Source organism: Neofelis nebulosa, chromosome 4 (genome assembly GCF_028018385.1).
Source record: "Neofelis nebulosa isolate mNeoNeb1 chromosome 4, mNeoNeb1.pri, whole genome shotgun sequence".
In the NCBI taxonomy this organism is placed as follows: domain Eukaryota; kingdom Metazoa; phylum Chordata; class Mammalia; order Carnivora; family Felidae; genus Neofelis; species Neofelis nebulosa.
In genome coordinates this window covers 138,688,313-138,713,419 of record NC_080785.1, presented here as the reverse complement: position 1 = coordinate 138,713,419, position 25,107 = coordinate 138,688,313, and the positions used below count along the sequence as shown (strand labels likewise).

The 25,107-nt window shown below is 40.7% G+C and overlaps 1 protein-coding gene across 4 annotated transcripts in view; it reads left to right on the top strand.

Moving 5' to 3' along the window:
- The window catches only part of LOC131509955 (atherin-like), a 47,663-nt gene that overhangs the window by 4,133 nt on the left and 18,423 nt on the right, over nucleotides 1-25,107 (top strand). The window contains exon 2 of one of the 4 annotated variants that reach the window (XM_058726297.1): nucleotides 4,873-5,054. The exons of the other annotated variants lie outside the window; for them this stretch is intronic. Within the exon in view, the coding sequence (XP_058582280.1) occupies nucleotides 4,873-4,895 (23 nt within the window). The 3' untranslated portion in view covers nucleotides 4,896-5,054. The remainder of the gene's footprint in view (nucleotides 1-4,872; nucleotides 5,055-25,107) is intronic. 4 annotated transcript variants of the gene reach the window in all.

The window sequence follows — 25,107 nt, the reverse complement described above, 5'->3', positions numbered from 1 at the left end:
GGTCCGGGGGAAGGTTGAGGGAAGATGATGGTGATTGGTGAAATTGAGGACATGGGTGCTGGGCAGAAAGAAACAGTGCCAGCCCACCAATATCATAGCTGTCTCCTTGTGTAAGATTCCACTTAACTTTTTCTCTTCATTTGTAATTTGAATGAAAAATCTAAACTAAGAAACTGGACATGTACTTTCTAGTCCATTGCCTCTGAAAATGTTTGCTCCTCTGCTCCTGACACGGACCCTCACAGGTGACCCTCACAGGTGTTCCAGGGACTTCATGAGTGGAAATTACACCTGTAACTTTGGCTGCCTGATTCTGACGTCTTTAAAATGGCTCCACAACTGGGTACCTGCATTGATGTTTCTCACCAGGGAAAGGAGTCTGGAAGAACTGAATTATGTTTTCCTATCTCTAAACACTGAAAGAAGAGAAGGTGTTACTAGTTAGAAGACAGATGTGATGAAAATACTTATAATGCTCATGGCTATAAGAGCATACTTGCTTCCACTGTTTCTGTGGTCTTTTCCTTTCATTTATTTGTGGTGAGCCTTCATGCCTCCTGCTGTCAAGTGAGGGTAGTGGTATGGACACAAGCTGTGATGGGGTTTGACTCCCATTTCCTAAGCTTTCTGGCTGTGTTCAGCTTGAGCCATCCAGCCTCTTTGAGTTAGGAGGAGGTGACCATTAAATGAGATAATAAAAGCAAAAGGCTTTGCTCAGCCCTAGGCCCCTCGTATAAATCTTAAAGGTACTAGGCATCTTGAGGCTGATTTCATTCTTGTCTTTCAAAGGAAAAGCTAATATGGTTTTTCAAAATATTCCCATGTAAACCTTTAGGGACCATCCTAATTCCAACTCATTAAAGCCTTTCAAATCTTTCTGGTTACCACGGCCAGAAATCTTTCTGTAGGTGCCCCAGCATCTACAGGACCTGTCTGCTTTTCTTAACAGTGGGGTTGCATTCTCTGTTAGGCTGGCAGGTTATGTCTAAATCCTGGGTATTTTAGGGGCCAAGCCAACAAGCATGCACAGGTTTGGAGCTGTGATCCATTAAAAAACTACATGGTTTTATGGCCTAGAACAGAGGTCAGCAAACTTTCTATAAAGGCCATTTTCCAGTTTGTCAGCCACCTCTCCTACCCCCATCCTCTCTGTCATACCTGCTCAACTCTATCAGTGTATCTAGAAAGCAGCCAGAGACATAAGTAAATGGCCGTGGCTGTGTTCCACCAAAACTTTATGGACACTGACATTTGAATTTCATATAATTTTTATGTGCCATGAAATATGTTTTTATTTTTTCAATCATTTAAAAACGTAAAAGCCATTCTGGGCTCATGGTGTGTACAGACAGCGGGTAGATTTGACCTATAGCCCATGGTTTGCTGACCCCTTGCCTAGAAGAATGTTAGACTCCTAAGTCCTATAGGTTTGTGGCATCATCAAGCTACCCCCTGCCCCCACACCCCTGCCTGCACACAGTGTCATTTGCCTTAAGTATTCTATGCTTTTGGTATGGCAGCATTACCTAAGGCCCCTGTCTTCCTCTATCAGGATGAAACTCCGTCAGGTTAGTTGTTCTCAGTTATAGGGTGTGGTTTTCCCTTTTTTAAAAAAATTTTTTTTTAATGTTTTTATTTACTTTTGAGACAGAGAGAGACAGAGCATGAGCAGGGGAGGGGCAGAGAGAGAGGGAGACACAGAATCGGAAGCAGGCTCCAGGCTCCGTGCTGTCCGCACAGAGCCCGACGCGGGGCTCAAACTCACGGAGTGTGAGCTCATGACTTGAGCTGAAGTCAGACGCTTAACCGACTGAGCCACCCAGGCGCCCTATCCCTTCTTAGCAGTATATTACTATATCACCAGTAAATTTTGTTTATTGCTAAAAATGTTCTTACCTTGCCAAGCTTTCCATAGGGCTTGATGTTTGACCCCTGTCCTGTGTGATGGTTTTGAGAGGAATCAGTGCCTTTGGAGCTGTCTTATGCTTCAAGTTCCTGTTGTCCCCTTGTCCTGACGGATGTAACCAATATACTAGGCCATCAATCTGCTGACTAAATGCTCTTACCTTAAGGAAATCTGTATGTGGACTCCCCCACCTCCTTTCTGCGTGATGTTTGGTTAACTAAAGCACACAAAGATTCCTCTTGTGCTCTAACCTCTGGAGACTAGCTCCAGGATTGATGTGTACAGAGCATGTAGATGTATATGTCTGTGTGTAATTTCATCCGGCCATCGCTGCAACGCTGAGGGCTGCTGCTTTTAGTTTCCCTGTTTCTCTCTCTTGACCCTTCTCTCTTGGTCATTGTATGGGATGCAGATTTGGTGACCTGGTAATTGCTGTAACTAATTCATTTATATTTTGCCTCCCTTTCTGCCTTTTAATATTCTCCACTAATTTGCTTGTTTTGCCCCAACTGTGTTTTTTTTTGGAGTTTAACTTTTCAAAACAACAATATTATGCTAAAAATAAAACCACTAGAAGTTACTGGGCAATTTAGAATTCCCCCCTCCAAATATAAACTTAATGTAATATCAGTTATGCACCAATGTTTTAGATATTTAAAGATAAGATGCAGTTTTTAAAATATTTTGCCATTTAATCTAGATAGTAGTAAAATATGTTATTACTCTTAGAATTTAAGGGTTTCTTTTTTTAGTTTTCAAAAAAATGTTTATTTTTGAGAGAGAGTCAGAGTGTAAGTGGGGGTGGGGGGCAGAGAAAGGGAGACAGAATCTGAAGCAGGCTCCAGACTCTGAGCTGTCAGCACAGAGCCCGACGAGGGGCCTGAACTCATGAACCATGAGATCATGACCTGAGCTGAAGTCGGATGCTCAACCGACGGAACCACCCAGGTGCCCAAGGGTTTCCTTTTTTTTTTAATAAATTTTTTTTTTTAATGTTTATTTATTTTTGAGAGAGAGACAGAGCATGAGCAGGGGAGGGTCAGAGAGAGGGAGACACAGAATCTGAAACAGGCTCCAGGCTCTGAGCTGTCAGCACAGAGCCCGACGCGGGGCTCGAACCCACGAACCGTGAGATCATGACCTGAGCCTAAGTCAGAAGCTTAACCAACTGAGCCACCCAGGTGCCCCTCCTTTTTTTTTTTTTTTTTAAAGGCAAATTTGGTACATATTTTTTGGATGACAATTTAGGCAATATGCGTTCAAAGTCATAAAATGGCAAGTCCACATCTAGAAATTTATCTTAAAGAAACGGTCAAATGTACATAGGTGTGTGTGCTAGACTGCTCATTGCCCCATTTTTTAATAATAGCAAAACGTAGGGGGCGCCTGGGTGGCTCACTAGGTTAAGCGTCGGACTTCCGCTCAGGTCATGATCTTTCAGTTCCTGGGTTGGAGCCCTGCGTTGGGCTCTCTGCTGACGGCTCAACCTGCTTCGGATTTTGTGTCTCCCTCTCTCTCTGCCCCTCCCTCCTCATGCTCTTTCTCTCTTTCTCTCTCTCAAAAAATAAACATTAGAGGGGCGCCTGGGTGGCTCAGTCTGTTAAGCGTCCGACTTCAGCTCAGGTCATGATCTCACGGTCCGTGAGTTCGAGCCCCGCGTCAGGCTCTGTGCTGACAGCTCAGAGCCTGGAGCCTGTTTCAGATTCTGTGTCTCCCTCTCTCTCTGACCTTCCCACATTCATGCTCTGTCTCTCTCTGTCTCAAAAATGAATAAACGTTAAAAAAAAAAATTAAAAAAAAAACATTAATTAGAAAATTAAAAAAATAGTAATAATAGCAAAACATAGAAAGTAATCCAAATGCTTGTGAAAGGACCGATTAAGTCTATCAGGACCTAACTATGCAGTGAAATACTGTGCAGTCTTTAAAAGGGATGATGCGGGGTGCCTGGGTGGCTCAGTCGGTTAAGCGTCCGACTTCAGCTCAGGTCACGATCTCGCGGTCCGTGAGTTTGAGCCCCGCGTCGGGCTCTGGGCTGATGGCTCAGAGCCTGGAGCCTGCTTCCAATTCTGTGTGTGTCTCTCTCTCTGTCCCTCCCCCATTCATGCTCTGTCTCTGTCTCTGTCTCAAAAATAAATAAACGTTAAAAAAAAAAATTAAAAGGGATGATGCAAGGGGTGTCTGGCTGTCTTACTCAGTAGAGCTCTTGATCTCGGTGTGAGTTTGAGCCCCATGTTGGGGTAGAGATTACTTAAAAATAAAATTTTAAAAGAAAAAAGATGATGCAGGCCGATATTCATTGACATAGAATGATGTTTAGGAAGAGGGTAGTATGACTATATGTGTAACGCGTGAATTTTTTTTTTTATTAACGTATGATTTCTTAAGGTGGACAAAACCCCGTGTATAGAAACTTAAAAGGAAGTATCTGAAAGGATATACCTCAAATAATGGGAATTTGTTATCTCTAGGTAATAAGATTGTGGGTGTTTTAAAAAAATACATTTTTCTCATGTAGCATTTGCTTTTATAATCAGGAAAAATAATAAAGATACTGAAGAATAAATATAGCAATGAAAATATCTATTTGTGGCTAATTGAACTGTCTTGACTACTTCCCTTCATTGTGTTGTATTAGATGTGAAATACGCTTTCTCATATATCTTAAAAATGTTTTCTGGTTTTTTAAAAAAAAAAATACTTTCTATTTTGCTAATAAGAATATTTTCCAGACCTTTCTAATAGGACAGAAAAAAATCCATACAGAATTAAATAACAGTTTTCAGAAGAAACATACTGAACGCATTTGCATGATAGTACATTGTGCCTCATTTCTTGTGAAAGATTCTCCCCCTGTTGAAATTCCTGTAATATCATAAGTAATTTGTGTGTACGGAGGCAGTATAGTGTAGCATTTAAAACCTGAGCTTCACTACTTACTATCTGTGTTACTTTTCTCCATTTAGGGCCTCAGTCTCCTCATATGTAAGATGTTGGCAATACAGGGGCGCCTGGCTGGCTCCCTCAGTAGAGCACACATGCAACTCTTGATCTCAGGGTCACGAGTTCAAGCCCCGTTGGATGTAGAGCTTACTGAATGAATGAACAAATGAACGGATGAATGAATGGAAATGCAGGCAATACCTTGGTAAGTTGTTGTGAAGATTGAAGGCAGCAAGTGGTTAGTAGAGTGCCAGATACTTAGCAGTCATTAAGGAGGAAGAAGTGGTGGGACGGGTAAAGGTACATGGTAGCAATGGTAATGATAGTGATAGTATCGGTGATGATAATGTCAGCCGCTAATATTTCTCTCCTTCTAGAGGCATGCTTGCATGAGGGCAGAGCCTTGTTTGCCACATTCACCAGCCTAAACCCTCTAACCAGAGCGGGTACCTTGACCAAGACAGGAGTGTGATCGAGGTTCAGCCTAGTCATGTCATGCTCCCTTTACCCGTGCTGTCTCTGTCCACTATCAAGTTGTTCAGGGGCTAACAGCTCACTAGCTTAGACGTGGTACTCCATAAATATTTGTTGAATGGATAGTGACCTAAATAAGCATTTCCTTCCTGTTGACAATGCATAGTGACAAACCTTTAAAAGAAGGTTTTGGGGGGCGCCTGTGTGGCTCAGTCGGTCAAGCGTCTGAGTTTGGCTCAGGTCATGATCTCACAGTCCATGAGTTCAAGCCCCGTGTCGGGCTCTGTGCTGACAGCTCAGAGCCTGGAGCCTGCTTCGATTTCTGTGTCTCCCTCTCTCTCTGACCCTCCCCCATTCATACTCTGTCTCTCTCTGTCCCAAAAATAAATAAACGTTTAAAAAAAATAAATAAAAGAAGGTTTTGGTCATCTTTAAAGTATATGGAAGGAGGAGCACCTGGGTGGCTTAGTCAGTTGAGCATCGGCTTTGGCTCAGGTCATGATGTCATGGATCGTGAGTTGGAGCCCCGCATTAGGCTTTGCACTGACAGCTCAAACCTGCTTCGATTATCTGCCTCCCTCTCTCTCTCTCCCCCCCTCCCCCACTCATGCTCCCCCTCTCAAAAATAAACATTAAAATAGTAATAATAAAGCATATTGAAGAAAATGCTGGGCACAAAAACTGTTAGAAGGGAGAGTCTGTTTTGATTTCTATTACTGAATGAATCGGAGCAATTTTGTTTCACTTTTTTTTCCTTTCAGCCAGTTACTTCATTTTTAGCTCAACTATGTTTGCACCTGCATCTTTGTGGTGTACCTGTGATAATTTTAGAAAATTTTCACTTTATTTTCACTTAAGTTATTTTGGTTTGGGGGTATGTTTTACTTTCCACCCTAAACCCCCAAGTTCTGAGATATATTTCAGTGTTTCTATGAAATTAGAAACATTGACCTGGTGATGAAGAATGAGAAGTACAACCACAGCAGGCTGTGACATACTTATTTGCAAAGATAGGGGCTTTGGGTTTGTTTGTAGGGAATTTTAGGAAATGAGTAGAATAAAAAAATCTAGAAATACTATGGTAATTCACTAAGTGTACATATCAGTTATGTATTGTAGACTAAGAAGAATCCACTCCAAAACTTCGTGGCTTAAAATAATGACCATTTACACAGAATTAGGGTAGGGCAGTTCTGCTGCTGCTCTTGTTGGGCCTGAGGTCACTAATGTGGCTGCTGCCCTCTGAAGCCTCCAGTCAGAGCTAGTCTAGGGAATCTCTAGCTCTAGGCATCTAGCTGGGACAGCTCATCTGACCACCACATTACCTAGCAGCTAAGACCAGGTAAATACCGTCATGTGCAGATGTTACGTTTCAAGAAGGTGAGAGCTGCAACGCAACTTGAGGCCTAGGCTTAGAAGTCCCACAGGGTCACTCTGCCACGTTCTGTTGATCAAGGAAAGCCACAAGCCCAGTCCGGATCCAAGAGTTGAAAGTAGGCACCACCTTTTGATGGGAGATGCTGCAGAGTACATATGACAGGTCATGCTGACTGCAGGAGCGGGGTGGGGGTATTGTTGTGGCCATCTTTGCAAACAGTATGCACCTGGCTTTTGTACATTAGCCCTTGCTTGCCATGACTGACAAACTCTGCTGTGAAGCACAGTGTTAAGTGCTTCCCTGTGTTATCTCTTAGGATAACTAACGCCTCTATGAGATAGGTACTATTACTACTTCCATTTTAAAGTTGTGATAAGTGAGCCTTAGGGAGGTTAAGTAACTTGTCCTAGATCTTTAAGAAGTTAGAGGCAGATCCTAAAAGTTAAGGAAGGTTTTCCCTGGATCAGTGCTTCTTAAATCCATTGCTAAAGAAACTTTCCTGGGAGAGAGGGAGAGGGAGGAGGGGGGGAAGAAGCATATCTTTAAAAATCTCAAAAGCATGGGGGCGCCTGGGTGGCGCAGTCGGTTGAGCGTCCGACTTCAGCCAGGTCACGATCTCGCGGTCCGTGAGTTCGAGCCCCGCGTCAGGCTCTGGGCCGATGGCTCAGAGCCTGGAGCCTGTTTCAGATTCTGTGTCTCCCTCTCTCTCTGTCCCTCCCCCGTTCATGCTCTGTCTCTCTCTGTCCCAAAAATAAATAAACGTTGAAAAAAAAAAAAAATCTCAAAAGCAAAATCCAATATCTCAAAATTTTACATGAATTCTGTAGCCTACTCCATGGTAACATCCCTTTGTTTTTGTCATAAAACTAATAGTTTAAAATTACTTGTCAAATTACATTTTACCCTCCAAATCTTTGAGAAAATAGACTCTCCTAGACAGAAAATCATGGCTGATCGGTTAAAGGTCTTCCATTGTAAGTAGTAGAAACGAAATTGGGCTACTAGAAGCAAAAAAGGAGGCTATTCGAAGGATGTGGTGTAGCTCTTCTAATTGACCATAGAGAAGCAGCAGGCCTCAGTGGACAGTCTTCTCAGGGTGCTGGACTTATTAACGTGTCTAACTCATTTTAACTGCATTCTCTACGGAGAGATCAGACTGGATCCTGGAAGGTGCCTTGGTTCCTGCTTCACCAAGAAACTACCTGCTGGTGGTGGTGCTTTTGGGGGGCGTGGCGGTGTTCCCCAGCAGGGAAGTGAATGGAAAGTTGATAGAACCCACAGATGTCTACTGTCTGAACATTTGTACGAGCCGCTTTGTGCATTATTAAACACATCTATTTGCAACCCCTTCATGACCTCTGGTTCACCCCTTTCCCTCCCAACCCCACCTGCCTCTAAAGGTTCTTAAACTCCAGTTTGAGAAGTACTTTTGTGACTCTTCACCATCGATTTCCATTTCTGCTAGTAATAAGTGCTTATCATTCTAAGAGCAATAACAAATTTATCCATTTTTTGCATAGTCATCTTTTCTATCATTTCCCTGATTTTTAAAAGAAAATCATATGAACTGTAATTTGACCATTTATTGGTTACAGGGTTCTTGTTAGGAACATTTTTACCTAGTGCATAGTGATCCCCTTAGGATACAGATAAATGTAATTATTGGCTCCTGTGCTAAATGTTCCCCATACTGCCCTGCTTTTCTTTTTCTGTCTTCTCCAGGTGTCTACTGGCTGTCATTGTAACCTTGCTACTTAAAAATAAGCGTTTTATTTTTTTGTTATTTAAACTATTTTTTTTAATGTTTTATTTATTTTTGAAAGAGCACAAGCGGGGGAGGGGCAGATAGAGAGGGACAGAGGATCTGAAGCGGGCTCTGCATTGACAGCAGCTAGTCTGAGTTGGGGCTTGTACTCACGAATCACAAGATCATGACCTGAGCGGAAGTCAGATGCTCAACCGACTCAGCCAGCCAGGTGCCCCACAAATAAACATTTTAGGTCTTACAAATAAACATTTAGGTCTTATGGGCTGAAGGAACAACCTACATCTGTATAGCCTTTAGCGTAGAAGTTAAACTATGTTTCTAGCAGTAAAATGTGCAAATGCAGTGTGATTTTTTATTCAGAGCATTTTCACACACACACACACACACACACACACACACACATATGTATATACACACACTCATGTATCAAATATACATGTATCAAATATATATACATATATATTCCTATTTTGTTTAATAACCATTTAAAGTCAGAAAAACGTATTTTCCCTATTTTTCATCTAAGCATATGGTTTTAGGAAAGGTGAGCCATTTCCCCTGCAACAAAGGACTGTTGGCAGGAAAACCGAGGTGTGACTACTCATGCCTTTGCTGAGGACTGTTCAAGAAGCCTCTCTTGTGGTTTCTCAAGTTTTGGGGATAAATTGGAGCTAGGTGAATATATGTTTGGCCTTTATGACTGTGGGGACATTGGTGTGTGATGGAGGTAGTTCCCTTTCGTTTATTCTTGACGTGGAGGACCAGTGTGTTTTATTTCCCCACAGTCCGTTGAGAAGCTGATTTGTCCCACCTCTTCTTGCCACGATTAGATTAGCTGGTTTTGAAGTACCTCTTGGAGCCCTTCAGTCTGGCCTTTTTTATTTTACCACGGTGTAATTACCACCTTGTGGTGTAGTCACTTGTCTTCCCAGCCCCTGGACTCTTCTTTTAAACGGTCTGCTCTGTTTTCTGCTGTTCAGGCCCACCACTACGAGTGATTTTGAGAGGAGTACTTGCCACTTTTGTTTAATTAGGGTCTCTAGACAGTGTTCTGTTAACAATAGGGTTGTATGTTAGGCCCTTTCCCCTTGCTGGTAAGGTGTCACTGTAGTTTGCACCATTAACACGGTCATAGTGGTAATGTGGTGGTTCTTATTTGGCCAGAACTTTTTGTAAATAGACACATCTTAAGACTTTCTCCATAGCTTCTAGAACCTTGTCCTGACACTTAACACTAGTTTTTAAATGCTCTTTTCCTGATTTGTTTCAGGTGCTGATTTCTACAGCTTCTAAACATGTTAACACTAGTCAGAGACTGCCTTTTTTTCTCTTGCATTTCTAGTTTGCCTCATTTTTGCAGGTATTTTGAACCTTTAGAATCCTTGAACTTAATCCTGAAAAGAGTGCCTATAAAGTTCTTCATTGAAAAATGCATACTTTTCATCTCTTTATATTTTGTTCACTGCTGTGTTTAAGTTTTAACATTCTGAACACAAAGACATTTTTAGTGTTTTGGAACATAGCTCTTCTTAGCTGCTTTGAAAGGAGATATTTAAGACTCCATTTGCTACTCCCTCCACTACCCATCCTGTTGATTATTATTGTTCTGGTACTTATAACTATAAATCATTTGGAAATCGAAGTTAGAAAAGAGACCATTTGCCATTACATTAGGACAGTTTAAAAGGAATCACTTGTTCAAATTTACTAGCTTCCTGAAGCTAGTAAAAATGTTTATGGTTTTTGAGATTCCGTGTGAATATATTTCATCACTACAAGACAGTGAGTAATATGTGTTTAGTTATTATAGATTATGAGAACAGTAGCTCCTAGAAAAGATAGTATTGCAGTTTTCTGTTTAGAACAATGATGGAGCTAAACTGAAAAATCCGTTTGCATAGTAAACAGCAGTCATGATGTGATAGGACACAGGTTTCTTAGTGTATCTGTTGATTTAGCTAACAGCCAGCAATGATTAGCTTTCCTTTCCATAGACCAGGTATCAAGTATTAATCAGCTGTAGACTGGAAAATTTTTATTGGCTAGCATTTGTAGTGGAAGAAACGCCACTCTTTGTGTCTGTAGTCTCTTAACCATATAACTACATATGATATTATCTGAGTGGTGTATTTACAGAGAGAAACAGTTCCCCCCCCCCTTTTTTTTTAATCTGTGTTAGTACTTTAGAGTATGAAAAGAGCCTACATGATCTCAGTTAAGGTTGTGATATGTCCTGGATAAAAATTACATGCTAAATCCAGTTTAGCATTTGTTTTTTCACATTTGAATGGTTTTATTTTATTGAGGGAGAGGGAGTGTGAGAGGGGGAGAGGAGGAGAGGGAGAGAATCCCAAGCGGGCACCACACTCCAGGGCAGAGCACAACGTGGGGCTCAATCCCATGACCCTGGGATCATGACCTGAGCTGAAATCAAGAGTGGGACAGTCAACTGACTAAGCCACCGAAGCACCCCTGGTTTCTTATTTTAAAACAAAAGTTGTGAAGTATAGTATAGTATTGAAAATCTTAAAATACACAAAAGCTAAAAAATATGATTTTGATTTTGAGTTTTAAGAATTCCGTAAAAAAATTATATAAATCTGGTTCTCGTGGAAAACTGAAATATTTGAATGTTTGCAGGGTTTTTGGTTAATAACTTTTTCCTGATTGCAAAAATCAAGTGTTTGAGTTAACCCCCTCTTAGAACAACTAAGAAAAAATAGGTATTTGTAGAAAAATTAGAAAACTTCACAGGCACAGAAGGAAATAACAGTTACTCATAGTTCCACTACCCAAAGATACCACTATTAATATTTGATGTAGATCCACCCAGCTGGTTATAGAGTTTCCCAATTAAATATCCTTTGGAATGAATGTTTATAAGTAAGGGTAATTAATGAGTGATAGGAATGGATATGTAGTGGGAATCAAGTTTTGTTAATCTCACTGCCTCTTAGGTGTTGCCCAAGGCAGGAGAGAGAGGCTTCTCCCCTGCACCCCAAGGTGGGAGAAGAGAGCTATCTTGCCGCTTGACTAGGCTTGACTAGGCTTGGCTGAAGTGAGGCAGAGCATCTTTTCTGCAGACTACTGTCTGTTTGCCTGTGTCTTTATCTTAGCAACTCTTCTATGTTAACTCTGAATGTCTACTGGTTGCAGCAGGAGACATTTGGAGTTCTTGGTGGGGTAGCTTGTTAAAGAAGCCACATCAATTCTTATCAGCCCCCTAGAAGAATTCTTTAAATCAACTCTTGTTCAAAAAAATGTCCCAATATTCAGAAATATAGTCATCTTCAGGTTACTTGTACTAAGTGAAAACAAGGTGGAGTGTTTAGATACTACCAGGTGAGGGGCATCTGTGTGGCTCAGCCGGTTAAGCGTCCTACTCTTGAGTTCAGCTCAGGTCATGATCTCAACGGTTCGTGAGTTGGAGCCCCACATCAGGCTCTGTGCTGGCAGCGCGGAGCCTGTTTGGGATTCTCCCTCTCTCTCTGCCCCTACCCTGCTTGCACTTTTCTCTCTCTCTCTCTCTCTCTCTCTCAAAATAAATAAACTTAAAACAAAACAAAACAAAACAAAAAACTTTGTTTAGATATTCCCAGGTGATTTCAATTAACATCTAACCTCAAATCCGGTCGCCTTGATAAAAGAAGAATCCGAAGGAGCTCAGAGCAGATTATGGTATAAGCATATGCCAGTCCTCTCCTGTGGAAAAGAAAAGTGCTAATCTGGTCAGATCTGTTAAAGAGACAGGCAAGGCTGAACAATTAGAATTTTCTCAACTTGCTCATCTTTTGCCTTAGTGTAGAAGAAAGATTTATCCTGGGATGAAAGAGCGAAAGAAGGAAAGCTCATGGGCAAGTGGCTAGTAATACAAGATGGTTGGCTCTCTTTCTGTGTGCCTTGGCCTAGTGGTAAGCAGATCCTCAGGTCTGAGAAACCAGCAAAGTGAGGTACCACGCAGGACGACTTCCCCAGGCAGTGATACAACTTCTTGGTGTTCTGTGTGAAAATACAATGCTGACTTTGACTCCACGCCCTTAGTGAGAGGAAACCCAGGGAGAAGTAGGAGGAAGTAGCATCTCTTCGTCAAACGTTTTCTTCTTGACACGTAACAGACTCCTGCCTAGAGAATTGCGTTGGGCTCTCCATTCTGCCAGCTGTCTTTCAAGAGCACCCTCCAGTGTTCTCCTGTACTGACCAGTTTAAAAGGTGTCATTTCTTTTTTTTTTTAATGTTTGTTTATTTTTGAGACAGAGAGAGAAAGTGGGGGGAGGGGCAGAGGGCACAGCATCCAAAGCAGGCTCCAGGCTCTGAGCTGTCAGCTTAGAGACCGACGTGGGGCTCGAACTCACGAGCTATGAGATCAGGACCTGAGCCGAAGTCAGATGCGCAACTGACTGAGCCACCCAGGCGCCCCTAAAAGGTGTCATTTCTGCTGGAGCATTGTAAGAGCTTACAAGCAAGGCTAGGTCTGAAGGTGTTGCTTTGGGAGATGAATAACCATTGTGATAACTGCTATATGCTAAGGAGGGAGATTGCTGGTTTTGCAAGTCTATAGTTTGAATTCTTAGGTCTGGCAGGAAACTGAGCCCATTCAGATGGTTCTGAAGACTAATGAAAGGATTATTTTCAGAGGAATGTTAAGGGTAACATTCCTGTCACCCAGGAACTAATAGCAACAGAAAACCATTATCACTATTAGATCCAAAGGAGCAAAGAGAAGAGGTAGCTTTACTGAAGTCCGGCGAGAGACCTGGAGCCGCGGGGGGGGGGGGGGGGGGGGGGCGGGGGCGGGGGACGCTGTCTGGCAGGAGCTATAGCCCTGGAGGGTTTCAGCCACTGCCTGAATCTGTAGCCCAGAGCGGAGAGGGAATAAGAAAGCAATGCTCCCCTCCACTTTCTTTCCTCCCTCTTTGATCTTCTTTCAGTGCCTTCTATTGGCCAAACTCACCTGGAGGCCTGCCTGTATTTTTTTTTAAGTTTTTTTTACATTGATTTATTTTTGAGAAACAGAGTGAGACAAAGCGTGAGCGGGGGAGGGGCAGAGGGAGAAGGAGACACAGAATCTGAAGCAGTTTCCAGGCTCTGAGCAAGTGGTCAGCACAGAGGCTGATGCGGGGCTCGAATTCACAAACTGTGAGATCACGACCTGAGCCAAAGTCGGACGCTCAACCGACTGAGCCACCCGGGTGCCCAAGGCCTGCCTGTATTAACCCAGTGATGCTACCCATGGACGTCAAGTCTTTGGTGCATTGAGCTGGGCCAGAGTGGTGGCCAATGGAGAGTTACTAGCACACCCTAGGCATATTCATACTCATGATTTCATCCTGCTGGCTCACCATTCTCACCTCCTGAAATCCCCAAATAAACCATGAAGCATATGAGCTATTGATTATGACTAAGTTCTATCTTTTAATAGAGTCCAAACAGTTACCCTACTCTTATCAGAGTAATTAAATATTCTAATCTGAACAATTCTCATAAGAATTGGAAAATCACTGAAAGACCTTCTCCTGGGGCATTTTGGTTTTGGTTAAAATTAAACTAAGATTAAAAAAAATAATGCATGTGAACTGTACAAGTGATTTATCCTAAAATATAAAAAGTATACTTTTGGTCACACATTGGTGAAATGGGTTTTTATTGTTAAAGTTAAGCTGCGGGGGTGCCTAGCTGGCTCACTCAGAGCACGCAACTCTTGATCTTGGGGTTGTGGGTTCAAGACCCCATGGGTGTAGAGTTTACTTAAAAATAAAATATTTCTTTAAATAATTCTTTTTTGAGTTTATTTTGAGAGAGAGGGAGAGAACATGCACAAGCAGGGGAGGGGCAGAGAGAGAGGGAGGGAGAGAGAGAAAATCCCAAGCAGGCCCTGTGCTACCCGCACACAGCCTGATGTGGGACTCAGACCCATGAACCATGAGATCATGACCTGAGTTGAAACCAAGAGTGGGTTGCTTAAATGATTGAGCCACCTAGGCACCCTTAAAAATAAAATCTTTGTAAAAACAAGTTAAGCTGTAAAAGTGGAACTTTTTTTTATCCTTGCATTTTATCCCTTCAGATCTATTTACCATAGATGAATTGGCAACAAAATTCTTACTCAGCTGATTTAGAAATATAAGAAGGATTTTAAGCTATTAAAAGAGGGTCTGTTTCGATCCTTGACTTTATTGAGCACGTGGCTTTGAGAGATGAAAAGATAAATAAGATACCTACTTTGCTTTCCAGAATTTAAGACCAGTGAAAAGAGGTCCACACCCAACTGTAGTAATCAGTGAGAGGTCCTTTAATAGAAGCATCAGCTGTGGGATTAATGAGGGAGAAGTGGTTTAGTCTTGTCTTTACCAGAGAATCTTTCCTATGGCTCACAATAACTTACCAAAAGTTTACACCTTCCTATGTTTTAGAAATAGAGATGACAAAAAGATACCAAAAGGCCCTGAGCTCAAGGAGCTGGGATCAGAGTGAGTCTTTTAATACTGTTTCATCACAGGCAGCCAATCTTTTGGTGGTTTCCCATTGCTTCAAGGACGGATGGTGTTGAAAACCCTTACCATGTCCCTCTGTAGTCCTCTGATCTGGCTCCTCCTGTATCTGTAGCCTCAGGTGCTCTGGCCTTTTAGTTCTTCAGACACACCATACTATGACAGTCTTTTCTCTTGAGATTCCCTTGGCTTCAAGGTTGCCTGCTCCACCCTCATCTAAGAACGTCTCTTCTGCCTCCTTGTCCTAGTTGAAATGATGCCTCTTTACCAAAGTCTTACCTGACCTTCCAGACAAAATTCAGGGATCTTATTACTTGTTCTAAAACCCATATATAATCAGGCACTTTGCTCTTCTTCCTCAAGCACTTTCAAATTTATCAGTGTAAATGATGGCTGTCTTCATTACCAGAATGTAAGTACGTTGAGAGCAGGTTACATGTCTCTTTCACAGCAATGGCTTCAGTCCAAGCATGGTGTTTAATAATGGTGCTCAATAAAGAATTGTAGAAAGAAGGAAAAAGAACTGTCTTTAAGCCTTGACTGCTGCCACTCATCAGCTCTGTGACTTGTGGTATCTTGCTAATTGAGACTTCCATTTCTTATCTGTAGTATGGCACTTAGTATGTGCTATGCACTGTGCTTATGTTATCTCAATTAAACTTTATCATAGAGGTGAAATGACTTGCTTAAGGTCACTGTAAATAGAAAACAGGATTTAAATCCTGATCTGTTTAATTACAAAAACTGATTGCTCTTCTCCACACCTTTATGTGATTGTCCTAGGGGTAACACCTGTAGGGAGGTCTTTGATACAGGGTAGTATGGATGCTCATTCTGAGGATATTGACATTCATGAAGAAGTGGACTGAAACCAGTTTTACGGAATCAGAGTATGGAATTAACTCCATTTATATGAAGGGGTACATGACTTCTAAACTGAGTCCTGAAGAAGTTAGCTGGGTCCAGGGGCACCTGGGTAGCTCACCAGTTGAGCATCTGACTGTTGATTTTGGCTCAGGTCATGATCTCAGGGTTTGTGGAATTAAACCCCCTATCCGGCTCTGTGCCTGCTTGGGATTCTTTCACTCACTCCGGAGTGCGCGCGCGCTCTCTCTCTCTCTCTCTCTCTCTCTCAAAATAAATAAACATTAAAAAAAAAAGTTAGCTCCATCCAGAAGGAGAATGTAGTACAAATGTCCCAAGGCAAGAACTGGGGTCACAGGGGGAAGAGTCTTGCAGGCTAGGCCAGGGAGTTGCTACTCTCTGTAAAACGCTGTAGGGAGACCTTGATGAGTTTTATGTATTGAAAATCTTTTGGAAGTGGGAAGTCCCACTTTGCAGTCCCCTTTGGGGGCCAAAGTGTCTATAGCCCTTCTCCCAGTTTGCATCTCTGTAGCAAAGGAAGCATTTTAGCTGATGGTTTCATTCCACTGTAGCACCCAGCACTAGTGTTTGAAAAGGAATTAGCAGCGTGAGGTAAGGAACGGATGTTTATGTTCAGTTGTTTGGTAGAATTCTGTTGTTTGTTGCTGTTTTTCTGTGAGGGTAGAGTGCCTGGCAACCTCACGCAGGTTACTTTACCTCTATAGCCTCAGTTTCTCATTTAGAAATTAGGGCTCATTAAAATGTCTGCCTCATGGGCTTTTGGCGTAACATCCACACAGTGCCAGGCACAAAAATAAGCTTTCAGGCAATGTTAGCTGCTGTTGTTAATACATGTTTCCTGTCCGTTCTGGCCCATGCCTCCTCGATGAATGTGCATTATTTATCAAACACAGGTTGACTTGGACATAGGAACAGACATTTTTTATTTTTTATTTTTTAACGTTTATTTATTTTTGAGACAGAGAGAGACAGAGCGTGAACGGGGGAGGGTCAGAGAGAGGGAGACACAGAATCTGAAACAGGCTCCAGGCTCTGAGCTGTCAGCACAGAGCCCGACGTGGGGCTTGAACTCATGGACCGCGAGATCATGACCTGAGCCGAAGTCGGCCGCTTAACCGACTGAGCCACCCAGGCACCCCAAGACATTTTTTATTTTTAAAAGATCGTGATTTTACTGTTTACAAAGATAATAAAATTGCCAAAAAAAAAAAAAAAAAAAAAAGACAGTGAACCAGTCACCTTACTGGGGCAGTCCTAGTGTTTCCTGGGTATGTTTATGATGAAATGCAAAATGTGAACATGAACTAATACCTACAGAACCCATTGCGTATGCCAGGCCTGTGCTTTCCATTCATTATCCCTGTGAAGTAGATTTGCTTAGATCTGTTTTACGGGTAAGGAAGTTATGATCTTTCTAAGGTGTTGATATCAACATTATAAGTAGACATTAAACCATGTGCTTCTTCAAACCATTTTGTACCTTTAGCGTTGTAATTACGTCCTGACTTATCTCTCAACAATTTCAGCAGCTCTGCTGGGAGGTAAAAATGGGAACAGGGCTCTTGATTGTTTGTCTAATCTATTGGATTAATTGGAAGCACCAGGCGTAATGTGCTGCCTAGTACATAGTAGAGGCTCAAGAAATGTTTATTGAGTATAAATGTTAGATGAGTGAGAAAAAGATGACAGAGAAAAGCAGTATTAGGGGCTGGCTCCAGCCTATTTTCTTCTAAAAAAACAAAAAATCCGAGGTCACCAAAGATTTTATTAGCATTGCCTGTTTACACAGACAAACGATTGGAGTCTGAGGTTGAATTTTCCTGTGTGTGTTGCAGGGGATTAACTCCAGTCTGTAGAGTTATCTACAGTTATCTACAGAAATCTGTTTGCTTCCCACTAGGTGCCCCCACTGCTGCAGAAGCTTCTGGTTCTGTCCTTGTGTTGGGCTCATCAGTTTAGTTTCAAAGAAGAAAAACTGTGTAACATTAAAATAAACAAACCATAAATAGGAAGGTGGAGCTGCTGCCATAACTCCTCACTAATATATTTCAAAGCCAGACCCAACTGATATTTGTATTTTCCTTTAGCTCAGGTAATTAAGAGTTGACATACTGTTTAATGTTAATGAGGGGAGAAAGGAGGAGACCTTCTTGATTAGAACAGCAAGCATGCTGCATTTAAATCTAGATTTCCTCTCTCTTCCCCCTTAACAGAAAAAAAAAATTTTTTGGAGGAATTTGATTATCATAAGGCATTTGTTGTCCATATCAAACCTGAAAGGTGGCCAGTCAGATGGTAGTTTGATTACTGAGCATCATCATGATTTATCATATTATACCACAAAAGGAAGATACTTAAAAGATAATTGTTGATTTACTATAGAAGTAGTTTGCGTAGAAATTTTAAAGTGTCAAACATTAAAAGACTATGATAAGACCCAGTTGCCCAGACCTTGGTTTCTAAATCCATTCTGCAATAAAAGGAACCAGACATGACTTAATTCCACGGCTGGGGCAGGGAATAAACAAGATGAGCCTGGAGCATCTTCTGATGCCAGAAAGCAAGAAAGTGCTAAAACAAAACACACCAATTAAAAACAAAAACACCACACAACGTACCTGATGGGGTGTGTCAAAGGGACACAGGAGCCTAAAAGATCTCCCAGTGGGTCAAAGCTAGGACAATTTAAACAACTAAATAATATAACTTTAAATTATAACCCAAGATGTAAAATAAATATAAATGAAATATACAATATACATATCTAATGTAATGGTGCTAATAAATATATAAACAAGTAAAAATAAAATATTAATATAAAAGGAATATCTGTGTGTCCATACTGATGTAAATAAATGATTGGCCAAGTATGCAGATAGGAAAGAATAGATAATCTTCCATGTAGAAGAATTTCCAATGATTTCTAGCAATAATCTCCCAAAAGGAGGTGAAATATAACTGTCCATCCCCTAAATGTGGGCTGTACTTAGTGACATCCTTCTGAAGCGTATAGTAGGGAAAGGGAGGAAATAAACCTTTACAGTGGAGAAACGTGACAAACACTACCTCAGCCAGATGATCAAGGTAACATGAACAATGATAAATGTACACTTGATATGCAATTAAAATGGCACTTTACTGTGGTCTTCCTCCCCAAATCTGATAATCCCACTATAATCCATGAGAAAGCCATTGGACAGTTGAGACTGTCTATAAAATTTCTAACTAGTACTCCTCAAAACTGCTGTCAAGATCATCAGAAAAGGAGTCTGAGAAACTGCCGGTTTCGAAGAGGAGTAAAGAGATATGACAAGTAAATGTAATGTGATATTCTGGATGGGATTCTGGAGCAGGAAATGGATATTAGGCAAAAACTAAGGGAATTGGAATAAAATGTGGACCTCCGCTAAGAATGATATGTCAGTATCGGTTCATTAGTTGTGGCAAATGTAGCATACTAATGGGAGAGGTTAACAATAGGGGAAACAGGATGTGGGGCATATAGGAACTCTGTATGGTCTTTACACCCTATTTGTAAACTTAACATCATTGTAAAATTAAAAGCTTATTTTTACAAAAAGACAGTTGCACGGACGAGAGTCTGTAGTTCAAGTTTAATTTTCATCACACTGGGAGCCTGAAGTAAATAAAAGCCCTTGGTGTTCTAGGCTGATTATGGTGTAAAGTGGGGCAACTCTTCTTTGCTGTCATCTTGTAAAGCCATGACAGTTTGTTTGCAGAATCAGAGAATGCAGGATTTTTAAATGTTCTCTTGTGGAATTTCCTACTGGCATGACTTTTTCCCCCCTTTGCTTCTGCCCAGTAGCAGTCCCTTGAGTGGCATTTGCTGTCCTAGTTAATCAGAGGGTAGGAGAAATGAAAAACTCTCCTCTTCCCCCTCCTATGAAGTTTCAATGGGCACTGGAAATGTAGGTCAGATTGCATCACTAGAAAGGAGCGAACAGGAAGGTATTTATGAAGTGCTGCCAACCTCTCTTTAGATTCCGACTTATGATGAGCCAGTGTTGAGCCAGCTTAGGTGTGAGATACATGGAATCGGGGAGTCATGTTTTTGATGTTGTCCCAGAATGTTACATTTAATCAGTGATAAAAAGATTTCTGTCTAAAGCTCAAGTGAGAAGAACTTATACTGGCTGTGTTTAATTTGCATCCCACCTTCTGGAATTCTTTTTGTCTCTTATTTATTACTGGTATGTGGCAGCAATTTATATTAATTTAGCCAGAGAGATGTTTGAATTGTAGAAACTATTGCCATGTGTACCTAAAAAAAAAAAGAAAAAAATCTCTTGTTTGGTAATCATATAAGTCTAATAATGTATTTTGCAAATTACACATAATCATATGCACAGTGGGATTAGCATACAGAAATCATAACATTTGTTTTTTATTTTTAAGGCTTCAGGTGTGCTGTTCCATGGCTTTCTACCTTTTTCTTTTCTTTCTTTTTTTTTTTTTTTTTTGGCTTTCTATTTTGTTTTTAGTGGCAAAGTCTTACGGATTTTAAGATAAGCCTTTAAGTGCATGTTTTTATTTTTTGCACATCATATATTACCTGCCCTTTGTAAGACATGCAGATAGTTGCTGCCTAAGTGGTCTATGTTACTCATGTTCTCATGAACAGCAAGCATCCTGACAGCAAGACCCATTATAAAACCTATTCCATTTCTACTCTTTCCTTGCTTTTATCAAGATCGTGGGTAGTTTGTATACAAAATGGAAAATCAGATGATAAAAAAATAATTGCATAGGCTTGAGTTGTATTTAATTTTACAGGTTTCATAAATGATTCTGTGAAATATGTTTATAATCTAACATACTTAGTTTAGTTTTGGTGTTTGTTTTTTTTTGATTTTTTTATTTTGAAATAATTAAAGATTCACAGGTTGGGAAGATAGTTCAGAGAGGTCCTGGTTACTCTTCACCCAGTTTTTCCCATCAATTACATGTTACCTAACAATATCAAAACCAGAAAAATGATGTTGGTATAAAGTATGTGTGTAGCTCTGTGTCATTTTATATCATGTGTAGATTTGTATGACCATTACAGTAATCAAGATACAGAACTATTCCATCACCACAGAAATCCCTGTTATGCTACCCTTTTATGGTTATAGTCATTTCCGTTAGCCTCACAATGCCTAACTCCTGGCAACCGCTAATCTGTTCTCCAACTCTATAATTTTGTCATTTTGGGAATGTTACATAAATGTGATTTTTTGAGATTGGCTTTTTTCATTCAGCATTTAAAAAAAGAATTTTATTTTAAAAACAGCATTAATGATAAACTTTTAAAAAACATATTTATTTTCAAAAGAAGTTGTTGCCCAGAGTTTAATTTTCAGACCTGTACTTTTCTAGCTTGGGTGTTCTATACTCTGTTGCTATATTTGAACAACAGCTAAAGTCGTATGTGCCGACGTAATAGCTGATTATAGCATTAACCTTATTGCGTACTGTTAAAGATGATACTACAAAGTTAAAGGGAAAACTACCCAGGGAAAAGTCCATCCCATCAAAAATTGAATACTACAGCTATTTACCGAGCAGGAGTAAGGAAACCAAATGTATACTTTAGTTATACCAAATGAAGTAACTGACCCACATTTGTGTTCATTTCTTCTCAGAACTTTTCAAAGAGAGATGTTTTGGAACATGATATTTAAGTGAAAGGTTTAAATATTTACATTAATTAGCGAATGTAAAGATCAGAGAATTGCTATACAGATCTTCCTCAACTAATTAACGGAGTTATATCCCAATAAACCCATCATAAGTTGACAATATTGTAAGTCAAAAATACATTTAAAACACCTAACCTGGGGACACCTGGCTGTCTCATTCAGTAGAGCGTGTGATTCTTGATCTCCAGGTTGTAAGTTTGAGCCCCAAGTTGGGCGTAGAGATTACTTAAAAACCTACCTAACCTCCCTAACATCATAGCTTAGCCTGGCCTACCTTAAACGTGCTTATGAGAGCCTACAGTTGCACAAAGTCCTGTAACACGAAGCCTGTTTTATAAGAATATGATGAATATCTCATGTAATTCATTGATTACCATGCTGATAGTGAAAACCAGAATGACTCTATGGGTATGCGATGGTTTTAAGTGTATGGGTGGGCAGGTGGTTGACCCTCATGGTCGCGTGGCTGACTAGGAGCTGTGGCCCCGCTGCTGCCTGACATCACGAGAGAGTGCCACACTACAGATAGCCAGCCTGGGAAGAGATCCAACTCCAAAATTCTAAGTATGCTTTTTACTGAATTTGTATTACTTTTGCACCACGGTAAAGTTGAAAAATCGTTAAATCAAAACATTGTTAAGTCAGGGACCTTCTATATGTGGTTAGTGTGCAATGTCACCATATGAAGGCTAGTGTCTGCATCATGTTAATAATATCTTATGTAGGAAATGGAGTCCTGTGGGTAGATGAGGGATGGGAACAAACAGCTTCAGAAGGAACAAATCTTCCTCAGATGACTGTATATTGTTTTCTAACAAAATATGAAAAATTCGGTAGGAGCTGTAGGAGGCCACATTAGTGTTTTGCTGCAAATAATGATATCATGGCTCTAGGGAATCCCATGTGGCCAGACCTGTGTAACTGAACAAATAGAAGGTGAGTCCCCAGGCACCATTCTGCAGCTCACTAAGCAATGAAATGGGGTTGTGAGCACTGCTCCTTGGCTTGCCCAGAATTTGTGTGCCTGAATGTTGTGCCCGAGCAGATTTTTTTTTTAAGTTATTTATTTTTGATAGAACGAACTCGTGTGCACCGGGGCAGGGCAGACAGAGAGGGAGAGAGAATCTCAAGCAGGCTGTGTACTGTCATAATGGAGCCCGATGCAGGCTCAAATTCCCAAACAGTGAGATCATGACCTGAGCCGAAATCAAGAGTCTGATGCTTAACTGATTGAGCCACCCAGGCACCTAGAATAGATTTTCATAAATGAGATACTCTTGTAACTGGCAATTGATCTTCATTTGGCTCTAGCTCCTAACATTTTAGGCGGTCTTCCTTCCTGATAGGAAAATACTCTTTGTAATTAAAGTCAACCTCTACTTACCATTTTAACATTATCTTCTGATCATCTTTGTTTTCTTCTCGCAACATAGGATTGTACTTGAAGTAGCTGTTGGGATAGAGGAGAGGGGAAGCAATCATTTATCGATCATCAAATGTATACCAGGCACTGTACAAAATGTATTAAGTAACTCTTCATTGCAAATGAGCGAATTTTCTTGGTCAGATTTAGTTAAGAGGCCTGCTGCCCAAACAGAATATGCATGTCATAAATAAATAAATAAATAAATAAATAAATAAATAAATAAACATATACATATATATATATATATAATATGTCACACATATATGTCATTTATGTCATATATGTTATATGTGTAATTTGATATATTTTATATAATTTATATGTATAAGTTGGTAACCTTATACATATACATAAGTTGATTTTTATATTCATGAAGCAATGTATGAAATATAGAGATGTAAGACCTACACTTCCTATTAGGAGCTCTCTATCCAGATGAGGAAAACCAGTTAAACTCCAGGAGTGAAAACTGCTTAACCTATCAATGCAACATATATAATAAGGTAATCCATAATTAATTACCAAATAGATCCTTCAGATTATAAATGCTGTAGTTTGGAGAAGGAAAAGATTATTGATCTCTGACCCTTGGTTGTGTCCCCTGTAAAATGCAGTTGATACTTACCTCATAGTGAGAAATGAATATGTACGTAGAAGACTTAGTATCTATATTGCCTGTTAGTACACCTTCAATAAATTATAGCTGAACTGTTAATAACAAAAATTTAAAAAAAAATTTTGCTACCCAATGCCTCAGTAGGTTAATAAAATACATGTTTATTTCTCATTCAAGTCACTGCTCAGTGTGGGTTTGGCAAGGAGGCTCTTGATTTATCCAGTCACTAAGGGGTTAAGTTTTGTGGTTCTGCCCACCTCTAGGTGCTGGGAGCTCTCTCCATTGTACCAGCAGTGGAGGGTATGAGAGATAGCATCAAAACAGGGGTTTGTTTATTTGTTTACATATTTAAAAACTTTTTTAATGTTCATTTATTTTTTGAGAGAGAGAATGAGCCAGAGCAAGAGCAGGGGAGGGTCAGAGAGAGAGGGAGATACAGAATCCGAAGCAGGCTTCAGGCTCTGAACTGTCAGCACGGAGTCTGATGCGGGGCTCAAACTCCCAAACCATGATATCATGGCCTGAGCCAAAGTTGGACAGTTAATTGACTTAGCCACCCAGGTGCCCCAAAACAAAGTTTATGTGGGTCAATTCTAGAAGTGGAACCCAATGTTTGTCTTCATGTTTTAGGACTCACATAGCTACACCTTACTGCAATGAATATTGGGAAATTTAGCCTAATTGTGTGTTCAGGAAGATGAGAATGTGGATATAGATTAGCATTGGCCATCCTTATCACAAATAATACTTAGAAGGGCTTAATAGAAGAGGAGGGACTTAAAGTAGGTAGAAAGAAGAAAGTAAAAGTTGTAGTAGATTGCCCAGCCAGCCTTTATTTGAGGTGGTATTTAAAAAGGAAGGGTATGGGACGCCTGGGTGGCTCAGTCAGTTAAGCATCCGGCTTCGGCTCAGGTCATGATCTCACAGTTCGTGAGTTCAAGCCCCGCGTCGGGCTCTGTGCTGACAGCTCAGAGCCTGGAGCCTGCTTCACATTCTGTGTCTCCCTCTCTCTCTGCCCCTTCCCTGCTCATGCTGTGTCTCTCTCTGTCTCAAAAATAAATAAACATTAAAAAAAAAAAAATTTTAAAAAGGAAGGGTAGAGGGTGCCTGGGTGGCTCAGTCAGTTAAGTAAGCATGAACCCTTGATTTTGGCTCAGGTCATGATTTCATGGGTCCTGAGGTCATGCCCCTGAGTTGGTCTCTGCTCTGATACCAAGGAACCTGCTTGGGATTTTCTCTCTCTCTCTCTCTCTCTCTCTCTCTCTCTCTCTCTCTCTCTCTCTCTCTCTCTCTCCCCCTTTCCCTCCTCTCTCTCTGCCCCTACTCTGCTCATGTGCACACACATGTACTCTCTCCCTCTCAAAATAAATAAATAAACTTAAAAAATAAAATAAAGAGGAAGGGTAGGGGAATTAAAAAACCCTGCAAGCATTATTAATAAAAATTACATATTTATCACACTAGCCACTGCTTTGACTGTGAGCCAGTTGGTAGTGACCTCAGGCAAGCCATTTAACTATT